The sequence below is a fragment of the Protopterus annectens genome, chromosome 6.part0, assembly GCF_019279795.1.
Source record: "Protopterus annectens isolate FY-2018-M chromosome 6.part0, PAN1.0, whole genome shotgun sequence".
In the NCBI taxonomy this organism is placed as follows: Eukaryota; Metazoa; Chordata; order Ceratodontiformes; family Protopteridae; genus Protopterus; species Protopterus annectens.
Genome location: NC_056737.1, coordinates 1465554977 through 1465573322, shown reverse-complemented (window position 1 = coordinate 1465573322; position 18346 = coordinate 1465554977). Strand labels below are relative to the sequence as shown.

At 33.0% G+C, this 18346-nt stretch overlaps 1 protein-coding gene across 1 annotated transcript in view; it reads left to right on the top strand.

Moving 5' to 3' along the window:
- Positions 1–18346, top strand: part of LRP1B (LDL receptor related protein 1B) — a gene marked incomplete at its 5' end in the record, with an annotated part of 5941474 nt that overhangs the window by 5373390 nt on the left and 549738 nt on the right. The window contains one exon of the mRNA XM_044073672.1: positions 17853–18026. Within this exon, the coding sequence (XP_043929607.1) occupies positions 17853–18026 (174 nt within the window). The remainder of the gene's footprint in view (positions 1–17852; positions 18027–18346) is intronic.

Below are 18346 nucleotides of genomic sequence, written 5' to 3'. Positions count from 1 at the left end.
TTTCCCAACTTTGCTGTTTATACCTTATCTGCATCATGACTGCTTCTATAGGAATGAATGGGTGAATGCTGACTTTTTAGCCCAGAATGAAGCTTTACACAGCTATGGGATTTTCTGATTTGCTCGGTAGTGTAAATCAGGAAATACTAGCATTAACCAGGAAAAGCACATGACTAATTAGCATTAGGCACTCTCCAGGTTATCACATTATCATGCATTTCTGCCTGTGAAATTGCTCTCCATGCTGGAAATCTCATCACTAATGCAGTCTAAGACTCAAGAAAGATCACCACATGGAAGAAAATGATTTTGATAAGGCTTCCTCCCTGTGGTAAGACCTCCCAAATCTCAGACTGTAAGCTGTATATCTTAAGAGATATTTATTATTTATGCTATTGATATGTACAAATAAGAATCATTTTTCATATTTAAATCTGAGTAAACTTTTGTACTCTCAAAGGTATTTCTTGCCATGTGAAAGCTCATGCCTGGCTAACAAAAGGTTTGAAACTATATGCTTACTTTTACAGTTTCCAAAACACAAAAAAATTGTGAAATTTTAGAGAAAAATGTAATTCTATAATTACTGTATCACCTTATTAATGTAGGGATTGAATGGCTGTCTAGTTCCGTAGTAAAAAAGTCTTCTTAGTGTTAAAATTGTTTTTTTAATAGAAAGAACAAACCATTGTAACATTTTCCCTTTTTGATAGTGTTTATTATCCAAAAGATAATTATATTTGTTTTACTTGTGTATTTTAACTTGATTTTTCAGAAATTGCTCAGTATTGTGTAGATGTGTGCAGGCTGCTAGAGGTGTGGCATTCCACGACCCACAGGTGTTAAAGAGTTAAGCTTATGAAGCTACCTTCTGAAGATATTTCAGAGCTGAATGTTATTTGTTTACCACTTCATTGTGATGTGTTTCTGACATGTTCTGCTTTATTGATCTTGTGACAACTTAATTATTACTAATTGTGATGTGTTTTTGTGGAATGCTTTTATTTCCTTCAGTTGTGTGTAGTAGCAGTAAGGATATATGTTCAATTTGCTGTCTTTATACACTGTGTAATGAAAAACGTAATGTGTACACATGTGGATATTCAGCTCAATATGTCTATTTTACTGTTATATTCGCATAAATACTATAAATGATGTCTTATTTTTGTGCAATTCAGTTTGTAGATATTAATGTCTAGCTTTAAATAACCATATTTTATGATAATTAGATGTCCTTAACATTAAATTTCTCTGTTCTTATCTTGTTGTTTATCCCTTGTCTACTGCCTTGACCTCATCCACCCACTTTTTTGAGTTTCTGTTAGCATAAGCAGTGACAGTGCATTAACCAATCTGTTCTACTAATTATTGAGAGAATTAGTTCTCTCACAGGCTCATGGTCCTGTAACAGAAGAGATCTTGTCTTCGCAGAGCCTCTCAGAAAACCGTACACCTAGTACCAGTGTTTAAGATGTGCCATCTGTGCTTCAGACCATCCCAACATATTCAGTCTTTCAAATCATGCGCACACACTGCTTCGCTATACCCAATCTCTCACATCAAAGCATTTTTTGGTATGCATGCTTTACCCAACAGGATTTAATGTAGGACAGCAAGTTTCATACATTTATGCCTAGTCAGTTCACTCACAAGCTTGCGCTTCCCACACTTAAACTAAATTGTCAACACCTAGCTTCACATTGAAGCATACCTTCTTTAACTAACTTTTTAACGGTCATCACCAAACAAGCAGTTTCAAAATCGTCAAGTCAATTAATCTTTAACACTCTACATTTATATTACTTCAAGACACTCAATTCCTTGTAATAGAGCACTTTTATGATATGTAGGCTCTATTTTACAAGATTTAAGACAAAGAATTTAATCTTCATATTTTACTCATTTAGATTATTCATTCGGAAGCTTGCGTTTCTTTCATATAGGCAATATTAACCGTAATTAGCTTCACATTGAAACATATGTCCTTTAACTGATTTTAACAGCCATTTTAAGCAGATAATGACATCAGTCTGTATTCTGTCCTTAAGTTAACATGACATATTACTGTGTGACAGTCTAGCTTTGTCATATAATGTATAACATTATGTCAAGTATTCTTTAAGTCACATATGTTTAATCTAAGTAACGGCATTTCATATAAGTCACATTTGCTTTCTATTAGATGTGTAGATACTTGTTAGCATCAAACAAAGACATATATACACATACATACACATACTCATGCATACAAGCTAGAGAAGACACAAAGCAATAATTTATGATAAGGGTTATTTCTATTTATGGATTTTGTAAAATTGCTTTAGAAATACTTTATACTATAGAATATTCATATGACTTTGTCAATTAAATACGTATATTAATATACATACATTTCAGAGTTATTTAATTGTATACCTAACTTTAGTAGATTCTTTGAGAGAGTTGGTGGGTGTTATATTTTTAGATTCAGTCCTTTGTTTCTTCTTTTTTACATGAGTCCAGGAGTTTTTTTCGGAGATCTTTTCAAAGAAGTGGATGATGCCCAGTCCATTTCTTCTGGAATTGTGACCATGTTATTGTTTTTGATAAGGGTAGATACTTCTTCAATGTTGCTAAAAGTTCTCATCTCATTTAGGTGGAAGATCTTGATTTTTGCTGGATATGCTAATTGAGCTTTTATTTTGTTTAAGAAATTTCATTAGTGGCCATGTTTTTTTCCTTAAGTCCAATACTCTAGTAGAATAGTCATTGTCAAATCTGATTTGACTTTGTTGTATTTTAATGGACTTTTCCTCCAAGCTGATTTAAGAACCAGTTCTTTATCTATATATGATAAAAACTTTACTACTATTGATCTAGGAGGTGCAGTAAAAGAGGAGGGAGTTGGCTTTCCTATGGCTCTTTGGGCTCCCTCTATACCACTGGAGAACCCTTCTTTTAAGTCTAGTATTTCAAGTAGCCATAATTTTAAAAATAAGATAATGTCCTCACCTTCAATTCTCTCTGGAAGCCCAAAAATTCTGATGTTTGTTCTTCTTTGTTTTCCAAGTCATCTATCTTGTTGATTAGTCATTTGTTTTGTTGTAACAAGAATTCACTATGATTTTCTTCCTCCTTCAATCTCCCCTCTGTCACATAGGGAAGTTTCAATGACTGATATTTTAGTTTGTTGTTGCAAGAGTTCTTTGAAGACCTCAGTTTGTTTTTGGCAAGTTTCCTTTAAGTTTTCTAGGTTATCTTCAAAACCATCCATTTTCAAGGACAATTCTTATAAAGTAGAAGTCATCAAATGTATTTCTTTTCTCAGTGTAGTCTCAAAGTTGGTATTCTTAGTTACACATTTCCACACAGCAAGATGTTCTCCAAGTTGGTTTGACAGGAAAATCTCGAAAAAAATCTTAAAAGTTGATATACTAGTAGATCTGATGTTTAACTACCGCATTTTGTAGTTTTTGATAGATAAAATTAATTATTTTCCTGTTTTTTTTAACTATTTCTGTGGAGCTCAAAAAGATTGCTGCTATCAGTTGGCCATCTAGGCTCCGCTCCCCCTGGAACTTTGATAATCTAATATAGAGCTATATATATGTGTGTGTGTGTGTGTGTGTGTGTGTGTGTGTGTGTGTGTGTGTGTGTGTGTGTGTGTGTGTGTGAGTGCGCGTGTATGTGTGTCTCTGCATGCAGGCATATGTATATGTGTATGTGTGTATGTGCATGTGTATATATGTATGAATGTGTGCAAGCATGTAGGTATATAAATATATCTGTATTTAATTTTAGAAGAGTTAATAGTATCTATTTATATGTGTCATAGATATTCAGGTATACTTAATCAATCAAAAATTAGATAATTGCAGTTCTCTTTACTGTTTATAAACTTAAGTTTACCAAATTATTAAATACTATCTTTAGTGCACTCAATGTGGTTTCTGTTTTATAGATGGAGTTAATATTAATAATATTTGCATTACAATTCTGTTGTCTGATGTCTTGCTTTATTTCTATTTTAAATTGCATTGCTTTCTTCCTTTTTCATTAATGTACTTTCACTACTTTAACTGAGAATTATGATATATGAAAACTATATATATATATATATATATATATATATATATATATATATATATACACATATATATGCATGTCTGTGATTCTCAAGCATGCTGTCATGTGGTAAGGTTATGCTGTTTTGACAGTGTGCGTACTTTCAGACATATTTATGATAAGTGCATTGGGTGATCATATTCATGGACATATTGCTTGCTTTGGCCTTTGTCTCTCTTGTCCTGGATGACTGCTTCTAGCGGGAGACTTTGGTTAGACTTTGATTATTGATTGTGGATTTATTTATCCTGTTGGGTGAAATGTAAATTGCTATGTGATGATCATATATGTAGTTTTAGTATTGAATGCTCACATATCATGATCAACAGTCAACAGATTTAGGAACTGCTTTAACGGTTGCATATGCTCCCAGGTAAGTAGCTTTTAATTCTCTCTTTACACATATTTAAACTGTCTTATCTATTTTTTCTTGGTTGGTTTTAAGAGACTGTTTTGATTTTGTCATGGTTGGTGTGGATTTTTTCTGTTACTATCATACCTCTCAACCATGCCGAATTACTAATTTTTTACCGAGTTTTGGGGTTCAAATGAAGGGATGCCACGATTCCCGAGTGGCACCCCTTCAGTTCCGATTTTTTTCTTTTGTTTTCTTTGTTTTTTAATTTTCGCGGCATTAGAACTGACGTCATCACGTACGCGATGACGTCAGCTCCCTCATGGCTACCAGCCTGCGCGATGACGTCAGCGCCCCCTACCAGCCTGTCGGAATTGAGCTCAAGGAGCTCACACATTTCTGGCATGACTGGCTGCTCAAACGTGAGTGGGAACAGCAACAAATGGTTGCGGTTATGAAGAACTACGGACGAGCTGGATCTATTATTGCTGATGCTGAAGAACTTCTTCATAGTAAGGAAACTAACAGAAAAAAAACAATAAATCAAAAAGATTGAAATGTGGTTTGAAATTTGAATACACATTGTGACAGCTAACTGCTGAATTATTATTTAGCCAGAAGTAGCATTATAATCATGTTTTAGTGACGTGCCTGCACAGTTGTTTGTACACACGGAGTAGATGGTTTTAGATACGGGAGGAAGGAAACGAAAAAAAATGATGCCAGGTGATTGTTTCTGTCACTTGTTACAAACTCTTGTATAGCTAAAAGTTTTCTCAGTCTTCTCTCTCAAATTTTGAATTTATGGTAAATCACAAAGGATTGCAGTCAGTCGACAAAACCTGACATTCAAGTTACATGCTTATTCTTCAGAAAGTGCATTTTGGTATAAAACCTGTTCTGCTAATTACAAAATGTCCCTAATTATGGGCATTTGTCCATCACTATTTTTGTCTTTGTTCCTGATTCTTAAGTGAAGATGTTGAGGTGCCAGTGATGCGGAGTTCTGTAGATGTGCTAGTATTTAGAATACGCAAGTCTGCCATTGGCATTTAGTATTTAATTAAAAAAAAAATACTTGTTTTAACTGGTAAAGGTGGTTACCCAGGTTTGTAATTGGATTCCTTGCTTAGTCAAAGCACATTCTGGTTGAGTGATGGCTGCTTAGTATTAATTATTCATATGTGATCTGTGCTTTGCAAATTTGCATTGTGTGCTGGATTATTTCTAAAGCTTATTTGGAGATATTTAATGTAGATATTCACTGCATAATTGTACAGGATAAAGGTCTGTTCATGCATTAGTGACATTTCTAATGCTCAGGCATGCATTGTGATGAGTCTCTTCCACTTTGGGCAAGAGTTGGTTGCACCACATTACTTGAGGCCACTTAAGTTTAGTCTTTCTAATGCCGTTCAGCCTGCTTAATTTGATGTGACATTAATGTGTAATAGAACTGCATTTGTCCTGCCATCACAGTTTGTTTTCGTTTGCCCCATGTACTGCTGCATTTTTAATTAAGGTAACTGTGCCAGCAGATTCTTTCCTACTTTGTAACTTATTCCAGACATATTTTTTTAGAAACCATTTTACTGTACTCCAAAGCTTTGCTAATCCTTTATCCACCACTGGCCAGCTGCATTTTCTTTGGATGTGGTGTGGGTTTTAATGCTATTTCAATGAATGTGAGTTTCAAGGGCAGAGAAGTTTTAATTCCAAGTCTATTTTCATTGTGAGACAGTATTGCTTTGTTTAACAGATGTTTGTTAGTCTTTGGGCATTGCTGTGCTGTAAAAATAAAATCCAAATAATCACTGTAGAAGTAAAGCGATATGCACACATTAGTGTTTATGGTAAATGGGGCGAAATAGCCAGGTAATGGGACATTGGAATGGCTGCATGCAGGGGGACTCTGGTGCCATATTTTGATTGCCTGTTCTTTCAGTTTGAAAGTTGGTATCCCGCAATGCCATTGGAGTAGGTGGGGTATGTAATCATGTATGCAAATTAGATGTTAATCAGTGTACAGATTTGTACCTATTTTTCATGGGCCTTGTCCAGATTTTTGATGTTTCCAGGTTGAGAGGTATGGTTACTATACATTATGACACTGGATGCCAGCTGTAATGTCAGAGATTATACATGGTTTAAGGCAGATTATATGCAAATGTGATATAATGAATCTCTGAAATGCATCTGTTGAAACTGAGCATACACTTACTCATTTACACATTTAATATAATTGTTTTAAATTCTATATGATCACATTATTGGATTAAATAAGAACGGTAACTAAATAACAGTTTTAAGATCCTATATGTATAATCAAATATTACTTATTATTTCTGAATATAAAAATGGTTTTATGGGTACAGTTTATGTACATGTTTTCCTATCTGCTTTCTTACATTCTACTGAAATGAAAAGAATTGTTACTTGCTAATTGTGCTATAAATTAATACATGCTTTATTACACATGGATAATCATTAGGAAGGTTCTATTGGTATTTGTTTATACATGAATATAGATGTGTATGTGTATATTGATAGACACATTTAACATTCATGAATTGATCATCTCTTACTGGATTTATATAGCTATTATATTTTAACCAGTTTTTCATAAATAAATTAGTATAATAATCTATCTAATACATATATGAGTTATTTGTTTAAATGCTTGAAACAGGATTCACTTAACTAAATTGTAAATATTTATATATACTTTAAAAGGCTTACTTAAGGATAAACATGTTTGGGGTAGTTAATAATTGACAAGATAGGATGAAATAAATAGGAATAGAAGGGAAAATATTAACTTAAATTTAGTCAAGTCTCAATAATACTTTTCTTCATATATGTGTGTGTATATATACACTATTTTGCTGATACTGGTTAATCCCTGTTTAACCATTACATACTTAATGACTTTTGTTTCTTTTATATAGGCTGCAGTAGGAAATGTAATCTTGTAGTAGTTTGTATGTAATTTGGATGGTATTTCTTTTCAATGTAGAAACTTTAGGTTCCTTGTTATAGGTTTGGATTAAGGTCACAATATTCAATATTAAGTTTATAGAGGTTCTAAATTTGGTGTGTCTGTCAATTTTTAAAACATGTTTACATATCATAGTTCTGTTCTCTTTCTTTATATTTATATGTAATTCAAAGTATTACTTAGGAGGAATTATCAGTAGCTATATTTTATGTGACTTCTTTTATTGTTAAAGTATGTCTCATCTAAAATGTATTTTGATTAAAGTAAAAGGGCTCAATAGTAGTTGCAAGAGGGAAAGTTTACTTAAATATTTGAATTTAGTTAAAGCTCAAGCTGTCTTTTTGTAAGACTCTCATTTAATTCATGATATCAGTAGACTAAATTTAAGGACTATACAGTGTTATTCAAGTCTTATTTTATAGAAAAGAGAAGAGGTGCTAGAATTCTTTGGAGAAATTCTATTTTAATGCCTAACATTATCAACACTTATTGTAATAGCAAAGCAATGATAAATATAGTAATAGTATAAATACAACAAAGACTTAATGCATTGGCCAGTGTTTATTGGATTCTAGGAATTAGAGCTAAATTTACCTAACAAAAATTTAGATAATATAAATTCAAATTTGAAAGTAAGACTGGTGATGGCTTGTTATTTTAATTGATTATTATGTAAAAGAGATATTAATGCATCTATTAAGCATAGAATATCTGCCACAGCTAAGACTTTACTAAATATTGTTTAATTATTTAATGTTAAAGATATCAGAATAGGTTTAATGGGAAGCACACAATTGAGGCCAGGTAATTTACCTGCCAAAACCTCAGCTATCCAGTTAGACTCCACAGTCTCAGTCCTGTTCACTATTTCTCCACCTCTTATTGTGGTGGGTATGATCTGGAGGATCATAAAAGAAAAGTAAGATTATTGTACATAGCAACATGCAGTGCTAAAGGGTTGTGCTTAGCACCTATTCTAATATCTGAAGGTGGTGGAGACTTAGTTCTTGATTAGTTATTGATTGGTCTGACATTACTATTTAATTTTTTTATATAGTTTTATCTGAACCTGATGAAGGGGAAACCTGAACGTGTTTATTCTGCTTCTGTTTTATTTAATTAAATGGTTTTATATGGTCTTCGGAGTGGTGGTCCATGTGTTTTCTTCATTAATGTTAAATATATCAACAACTTTTCTGTATCTGTTTCATTGTTTTTCACTCATCCACATAGGTTCAGAGCTCAGTCTAGAATAGAGAGGGTCTTTATATCAAATGATTTTAGTTTCTAGGCTAGAAAAAGTTAAAGTGGTCTCATGCCCCGTATGAGATAATAATACTATTACATATGATATTATAGTTAAACATACAAATTTAGTCTCTTGCTATGTTATCTGCATATATATATATATATATATATATATATATATATATATATATATATATATATATATAATAAAATTAAAATAATTTAAAGGGGATTATTGAGGAAATTTAACAATTTTTAAATATTGGTAATGTCAGCAATTTTAGATGTGATCCTATGAGATTCTTTAAAAACTTATTTATATAGTAAAATAATGGATTGGTATATTTATAATAGAAAAGAATGAGGTAAATAATTATTATATTTACAATTACAAACTGATAATCTAAAACTCAGTATTCAAGAAGGTAATAAGTATCTACTAAATGCATTGATAAGTTTGAAGACAAAATTTCTCATCGTTTTACAACATAAAGTTTTAATTTGCTTAGAAAGAACAAAATATCAGTCCTGTTCCTTAAATCATAACAATATCCATAAGTTAGCCATTAGATAAAAAATATAAAATCTAATTATATTAACGAAATTACTGTGCTGGGTAGCAAAAGGAGAGTTAGGAATATAGTAGAGATTTTGAATAGCTTTAGGAATTAATATAACCAACTTAATAATTCATATGATATTATGATACAAAAAGAAATAGAACATTGCTAAGAAATTGCATGCATAATAAATTAACTCAGGAGTAAATAAAAAAATAGGAAAACCCATTACCATGATAGAATTAATGGAACAAATAAAAAATTGTTTAAGCATAATAAACCTCCCAGTAGCAATGGAATTATACTTGAATTATATAAGTTATTACCAAATGAATTATATAAGTTATTACCAAATGAGGGATTAGTTATTTTATTACAAGAGTTTTCTCTAGTGAAAAATGTAAAAAATCCATCCTCCATCTTGGAAATATATGATTATTTCTCCCATTTAAATCACAATAAATATTCATCATTATGCTTTTCTTATAGAACTATTTATTTGTTAAACATTGATTACAAACTCTTTATATCTATTTATGTTAACAGAATTGAACATTTTTTCCTTTGTTGATGAGAATTAAAAAAGTTTTTATAATACATAGACAATTTTATGATAATATCAAAAGAATAATTACTTTGGTTGATTATGCTAATAAAATGAATAAAAGAGTTATCAATAGCTAGAGATAGTTTAAATTTAAATAAAGAATTTGATTCTGTTGATTAATTTTATTTATATTTTGCACTGGAAATGTGCAAGTTTTCAGATAATTTCATTCAGCTTATTAATTATCTTTATCAGAATTCCTCTGTCTTTATTAAATTAAGTTGATTTGTTCCTCAACCAGTAAATATTTGCAAAGGTACTAAACAAGTTTGCTCGTTATCTCCTTTGCTAATTGTATAAGATCAAGTTTAGATGTAAAGGAGTTTAAAATATTATTTTATTTTTTTATTTTATTTTACATTTTATTTTTTATTTTATTTTACATTTGTTGACTGGGCTAGTCTAGCCGGATACATGTCCATTTTCAGTAGAGGCCCGGGGAGAAAAGCTCCATGTGCAAAACAGTATAGATAAAAAACAATAACAACATATAAAATGACAAAATAGAAAAAAAGAAAAATAAAATAATAATAAAAATAAATGATACACAATTTTAAATAAGGTCATGAAAAAGTCTAGAGAAATAATATGATAAAAACATTTTAAGTAAGGTTTTTAAAAAAGTCAGAATAGAGTAAATACAATGTATAGTGTGGAAGGCAGTTACCAATGTTGATAATAAGGAAATATATGTGAAGACTTAAGAAAACTTGTGAAGACTGAAGTCCCAGGATTCAGAAAAAAAGAAAATATAAATAAAAGGTTAGAAAGTGAATGGAAGTTGATGCAGGTGGTTAATGCTAGAGGATAAAGCAATTAGTCAGGGGTAATACAGGAACATAACCAGTGTTTTTTGAGATGAAGCTTGAGCTTCTTTTTGAAAAGTGTTTGAGAGGAGAGAGTTGTAAGTTCAGTAGGTAGTAGATTCCATAGTTTACCAAAGGTGTTACAGAAGAGGGAGTCACCTGGTCAGTTATGAGATCTACAGGTGTTAAACAGTAGTTTATTAGCTGAGCGTAAGTTTTTAGGATTATGGTAGGGGGTAAGTAGTCTTGAGAGAATAGGAGTATTTGAGGGTTGATACAGGCTTTTATGGGCAATAGTAAGCTGAGAAAGATGAAGATGCTGATGAAATTCTAAGCAATCAAGTTGTAAAAGGTTTAGACAGTGATAAGTATGGTAAGGGGAGGCAGCAGCGAATCTAGCAATGTTATTATATGATACAGTGAGCTTGTTAATGTTGGTTTTAGAAAGGTTTGTGAATATGGGTGAGGCATAGAGTAGAGTAGAGATGAGATGAGTTCTGGCTATAGCATTCCTGGCTGTTGTAGTGAGAAAAGGTTTGATTCTTTAGAGGGATACAATTTTCTTTTTGACAGTTTTTACTGTGGTGTTAATATGTGTGTCAAAGTTGAGGTTGTTGTCAATAGTTATTCCTAGGAGCTTGGCAGTTGGGTCTGGAGAGCTAACAGTACCATTGGTGGATGTAAGTGAAAATTGTATGGGGGTGGACTTACGTGTTGGGGAGAAGAGTAGCAGTTTTGTTTTCTTGGGATTAAGGAGGAGGCAGCGGTTAGTAAACCATTGTTCCACAGTGTTGAATGCATTCTGGGTCAAGGTTTGCAGTTCAATTTGAGAGGTAGCTGAGCAGATAATGGTGGAGTCATCTGCATATTGAATGCAGGTAGAGTAAGGAATTGCTGAGTGAAGATCATTAGTGTAGATGGAAAATAGAAGTGGCCCTAATATGGAGCCCTGAGGAACACCAAGGGATATAGGTAGGAGATTTGATAGATTATTGTGCCAGAGTACTGCTTGTTTCCTGTTATCAAGGTAAGATTTGAACCAGTTGATAGTTAATGGGTCTAAGGACAGAGATTGCAAGATGTGTAAGAGCAGGTGGTGATGAACCATGTCGAAGGCTTTGGATAAATCAACAAATACTGCTGAGGAATGAAGGCTGTTGTTACGATTATTGTTAATACAATCTGTAAATGATAGCAGGGCAGTGGTGGTACTATGGTAAGGTCTGAAGCCATGTTGACAGTTAGCCAGAAGTTTATTTTGGAGCAGATGGTTGAGTAGTTGTTTCTGAATACACTTTTCCATAATTTTTGCAAGGGGAGATAGCAGGGCTGTGGGACGAAAATTAGAGAAATCATTTGAGTTCCCACATCTGTGTAGAGGAATGATATAGGAAATCTTCCAGATGGACGGAATATTTCCATCACAAATGGTTCTATTGATAAAAATGGATATAGGGTAGGCTATAGATTTAGTAAAAAAGAAAAGCAAAGACCACTAGCTCAGCCTCAGCACACAAACCAAAGTTTAAAACCAGCAAAGATCGTTGAAAAAATAAGACTCCTTCACAAGACACCAAAGAAAGAACAGATAAACCAGCGAACAGATAAACCGAGACGTGAAACTTTTCTTTATTCTTTATTCAAACACACAAAGTAAAAAAACGCCTGAGAGCCTCTCAATTTTCAAAGTAAATGTATTGTGTGTGTGGTCATATTATATATATATCTTGATCTTGATATTAATTTAATTAAATATTGAAAAATTAGTCAATTAAAACAGTTGTTAGTTGTTAAATTTTTAAATAAGATTTTCAGATTTTAAGTGTATAGTACTTGTGTAAAACCAGTAGTCAGTTGACATTCAAAAACCAAATTTAAAAAAAATGTGTCTTATTTTAAAATGAAGTTTTGTCAATGAATAAACTAAACAAAAAAAAAAATAATTTTTTATATAGTAATATACTAAACAGTGTTCACCCTTGCAAAACATTATTGCCAAAAGTGTGTTACTTTGTGAAAATAATTAATCTAAAGAATAATATGTATAATATGTATAACCATCATGAGTCAGTCATCCAAAAGAGTTAAGTTGAATGTAGTAGATAGAGACCTATTCTTAATGAGGAAATATGTGTAAATAAATACACCAGGACCAAACCCATTGAATATATGATGTTGGATATAAACATAAAAATTTAAAATTACAATTTGTTCCTCCTCATTTTAAGTATACTCCTTAAACTAATACTGTCATGTTAGGCTATAGATTTAGCACCTATTTGAAGGTATTCTGCTGGGAGTTGGTCAGATGAGGGGGTGGAAGGTTTAAGTTTACATAGTAGAGAGCAAATAGTGGATGTGGGCACTGGATGGAATAGAAAGGAAGGTGGAGGATTTACAGATGAATTAGGAAGGTTAGCAATGTCTGATGTAAGATGACTAGCAAGAGATTGGATGGCATTGGTAAAGAAGAAGTTAAAGGAGTTGGCAGTGTCGATGGGATTATCTGGGTTTGAGCCTAGAGGGTTAGGGGTGACTGATTGTCCTGGATGAAGAAGTTTGTTAATGCTTTTCCAGAACATTTGTGGTTTATTAACATGGGTTTGCTGTATTTGGAGGTAAAAGTTATTTTTATCTAGTACAATGGCTTTTTTAGTGTCATTTCTTAGTTGTTTGAAAATTAAGTGATCTAATGGGTTTTTTGTAGAATGCCATTTAACCCAAGCTTTGTTTCTCAGATGGATTTTATGCCTTGAAGTGTTTGAGAGCCAGGGAGCTGGTTTAGCTTTACATCTAATTGAACGTAGTGGGGCATGGTGGTTCAGGATGGATAAGAATGTGGAATTAAAATATGATACTGCTTCATCAAGTGGAAGATATTTTAGAGGTGTCCAATTGCATTGTTTAAGTTCTGTAAGGAATGGACCATGGTTAAATTGTTTTTTGGAGCGAACAGTTCTGGCAGTATTGGGATGTGTAAGGTTGGTTTTAGATCTAATAAAATAGGTTAGGGAGTGGTCACTTAGATCATCTGGGAGGGTTCTTACTTTATAGGAATGTAGAGGGTTATTAGTAAGAATCCAGTCCAGGATAGTTTCTTTGTTGTTGGGCTTATGAGTTCTGGTAGAGGAGTTGATAGTTTGAGTAAAGCCATATAGGTTGATATGGGTAGAAGGGTGTGAACTATTACAGGACTGCCAATCAATATTAAGGTCACCTAGAATTATAGTTTCCTGTGGGAGGTTGATAGTAAGCCAAGTCAAGATATTTTCAAGGGTGTTAATATTGTTACCAGGTGGTAGATAAAGGCAGATGACATTAATGGCTTTATTAGGGTTGACCTGAAGTTTAGTGATCAGAATTTCAGCTTTGTTGTCTAAGGGTGGGTTGAGGTCAAGGGTACTAATTTGTAGTGTGGTTTTATGGAGGATTGCAACCCCTCCTCCCTTTTTGGTAGTACGGTCTTTTCTAATGATATTATAACCAGGAGGGGTGACTTCATTGTCTTTGATTGTGGGTTTAAGCCATGTTTCAGATAGGCAGATAGGCATAGGATATCAAATTGGTGGGCATCTAGAAGGACATGAAGGTGTGGGATTTTATTATTAATGCTGCGTATATTGAGATGTGCTATGAGGAGAGAGTTTGCTGGCTTTAAAGGGGTTATGGTGCTACTGTTAATTGGGGTATATTTGTCAGTGGTCGAGGTATGAATAGGCCCAGGGTTTGGGTGTATGTCTCCATCAAGTAGGGTGTGAAGGTGAGTAATGTATTTATGATAAAGTAGTTTGTAAGAATGGTTAGGTTGTTTTTTGTTATTGGAATGAATATATTTAATGGGTGTAAGTCTGTGAAATTTGGGAACTATGTAGATGGGTGAGGATGTAATATTTAGAGAGATTGGAATAGTGTCAATTGTTAATGTAGAAGTATATTTTGCGGGAAAGGGGGTGGAGGAATATAGTGGTTGTTCATTTAAGGTTAAGAGATAGACAGTAAAAAGAGAAGGAAGTAGTGTGAGAATGAGAAGTAGTTGAGTTAGGAGGTGTGAGGGAGATGTTGGCATTTTAGAGTTAGTAGATTGTAGTTGGATGTGTAGGGTGGTAGGTAAGATGGTGTAGTGGTGAAAGTATTAGGGGAAGTGGAACAACCGAGCAGAGTGGGGGTGGGTGTGTCTAATAGTAATGTGTTGTGGGAGGTGTGATGTGATAATGATGTGGGCAGTGGGATTGGTGTGGTGTCAGAGGGGGTGTGGTAAGGGAGGAATAAGTGTAGGGACCCTGGGGGTGGGTGGGAATTGGGGGCAGGGTAGGGGAGCGGAGTGAGCCTGTAGGGTGAACGGAGCGGGATGAGACAAGGAGACCTGTGTCCAAGATGACAATCAGTGAAAAAAGAGTTGCAACAGGTGAGTGTAAAGTCTGAGAGTGTAACAGGGAGGTGAGAGGCTAAGCAAAGGGAGAGTAAGAAGCTAAGAGGGGCAAGTAGAGATATTAGACCCTAAGGTCACAGTAAAAATAAAAGAGACAGGGTAGATACTGGAGCTAGGAGTTTAATAAAGGTAGCCTAGAACAACTACTTATGAACAGAGTGTACAGCTAGTCCGATATAAAGGAAGAGTGAAAGGATATAAGGTATACAGCAGGTACAGAGCCACCACCTAGTGGTAGTTACCAGAATTGCGGAGTGTGCCACAGCTGAAGCTAAATTCAGGATGAAGGAGAAATGAAGAGATAGAGGAGAGGAGCTAATATGGTAGTTAAGCAGGCAGTGTAAAAATAATGGGAGTTGGAGTAAGAAATAGGCTGGAGGTAGGAAATATGGCAGCCTGCAGTGGGGCGGGGATGGCTGCTGCCGTACTGAACTCAGGAGACACACCTAACCAGGCAAAGTAGATTTGTATAAATTAAGGATAAAGTCTTTAGTTGACTATAGAAAACATACTTTCTGTATGAATGTTCCTGGATATACTCTCAGGGAGCTGATAGGTGACTTCTATGCCCCGAGTATGCTTCTGTGTGAGGCAATGCAGGGCAGTTTCTGGGAGTCAGGCTAAAAAAGGAACCCAGAGCTGCAGAGTATATAGAGACAGAGAAACAGGTAGTGAGGGAAGCAGTGTAATAGCTCGACAAGGCAAGCAAACCTTTAAATAGACATTATTGTATAACAAATCTCAGCAGGAGAAATAATAGTATACTACACAGGCAAAAACATTAATAAAGTGAATTTACTGTATGTTAAACTCGATGTAAAAAAATAGCATACTAGTGTGGCAAATATATAGTGGCAGCTTTAACAGGCTGATTTTAGTAATGGATAGCACAAATTGTATGTCCCAAGGGTTAACGCTGGCAGAAAATGCGATTCCAGCAGCAAATTGTAAGTAATGTAAGCAGTATACCTTTCCGCTAATGCAGTGAAGGAATTGGGTATACAGGCAGCCTATTTTGCATGTTTTTAATGGTAGAGAGTAGTAAAAGAACCGGTTGTTGTAAATAATGACAAATAATGAGAGGAATAGAGCATTTTTGTTATCCAGAACTCTAACTAATAATAAACGCTTATTAGTTGATTGCCCACGTGCAGAACGCAGATGGAAAAATGGCGTGGGCAGTAAAGTTGCATTAAAAAGCACAGTTTGCTACTATTTATCAGAATAAAAGTATACCATGTATTATGATCAATATTCTTCTAAAATTCAACTTTTTGGAGATAATATTATAGTAATAGTTGGTGATACATCTCTTTCTCCATCAATTAAATTTGTAATTGTTTGGAATATATATCAGAATTACTCTTTAATAATTATATTTCAAAGCTTGGGTCTTTGTATTTATATAGCCTTCTCTGCAGGTTGTATTAGTAATGTAAATGTCTCCAAAATCATGGAGTTAAACAAAATCAACATTTGATTGTTTTGGGATCAGATGATATTTCTGATATTAAGCTGAATCACTATGATATTGATATAAAACTAGTTAACTATACAGATAATTAGGCAATTTATTAATTAAAATTTTGACTCAATGCCCAATTTATTAAGGAAATATATTTCCACGTTTTATTAATTTTCTAAATAATACTGAATCAAGAAATATATGACTGCACATTAAAATAATTATTGAGATTATTTTACTTTAGTTAATCATACTAGTGTATTAGGTGATGATAATAGATTAATATTAGCATTATCAAAGAAAACTACATCTTCATTATGTTGGAAATTGTTTTCATGGAAATGTATACAAAGGACCTTTATTACTCCTTATAAAAATACAACATATGTTTTAAATAATATCAGATGCTAGACTTGCAAAACTATCTCAAAAGTTAACTGCCAACATATGTTTTTTGATTGCAGTAAGATACAATCATTTTAGATAGTTTTATACAAGCACAATCGACAGACAATTTAATTTAACTAAATCCTAACTCTTTTAATGTTCCACTTCCTGGAAATGTTCCTAGAATGCAATACCCTGTTCTTTGGAGTCTGTTGAATATTTCTAAAAACATTATTACAATAAATCAGAAAAAAGATATTACTCCCTCCTTTAAATATTTTATTAATATTTCTAACACTGTCAAAACAAGTTGTTCACTATTAAAATGAGAATAAATAAAAGTGTTACTTACTGTAATAACTGATTAATGTTAAGTGTTTCATTAGAAAAGCATTGATTAAAATTTCTGTAATATATATATATATATATATATATATATATATATATATATATATATATATATATAACATTTTATTCTTTTATTCTTTTTCTGTGAATAGAAATAAAGAATTTGCTAGCTTAATTGAAGTAGACTATTTTAACCTTTTTTTTTTTGCTGCTTCATTTAGGTGATATACTGTTTGATTGTGTTTGAAAATGTAATAAAAACATTCAAAAAAAAAAAAAGAATATATGGACCCAATCAAAGCTGACTTCCATGTTTGCTTGACACAATTCAGAATTGTTAAATAGGAATATTACATGAGCAATATGTAATGCTTTTATGTAAGTAATTTTCAGGGCAATCCACAGGTGATACACTCTCATATTAAACACTTCTATGTTTCTTATATTGCTTTCCATTGAGAAATTCACAAAGTGAATCTGATAAGATTGTATACTATCAATGATTTTGATGACTTTTTTATGTGTTTGCTCTGGTTTATTTCAAGGATTGTTGCAGCCACATAGGATAGATATCTTTGAAGAGTACATTTACGGAGTCAGTCTAAAGGCTGGAGCGTTCAAAGTGCCAAAATTTGGAACACAAACATTGGAATATATGGATTTTGGCATTGAGAAACCAAAGAATATACTTATCTTCCATCACTATAAGCAACAGAACAGTAAGTATATTTATACTGTTCAAAATATGCTTAGAAATATTGATTTATTTTTTTTTATGAAGCACTAGTGAGTCCTTCTGTCTGTCAATAAAAAGGTTAGGAAGGTTAGGAAGGGTGCAAAGATGTTTTACAGGGCAAATTACATCTACTGTGCATTTATCATACAAAGAGAGACTGAGTCAGGCATCTGTTATGCACTTGTCATTCAAGGGGAGGTTGAAATACATTCCCCTTTACTCCATAGAGTACAGGCTAATAATGGGTAGAATATTAAATATAAAGATGTCTAAAGTTTATATTCTTGCTTCAATACTGCATGT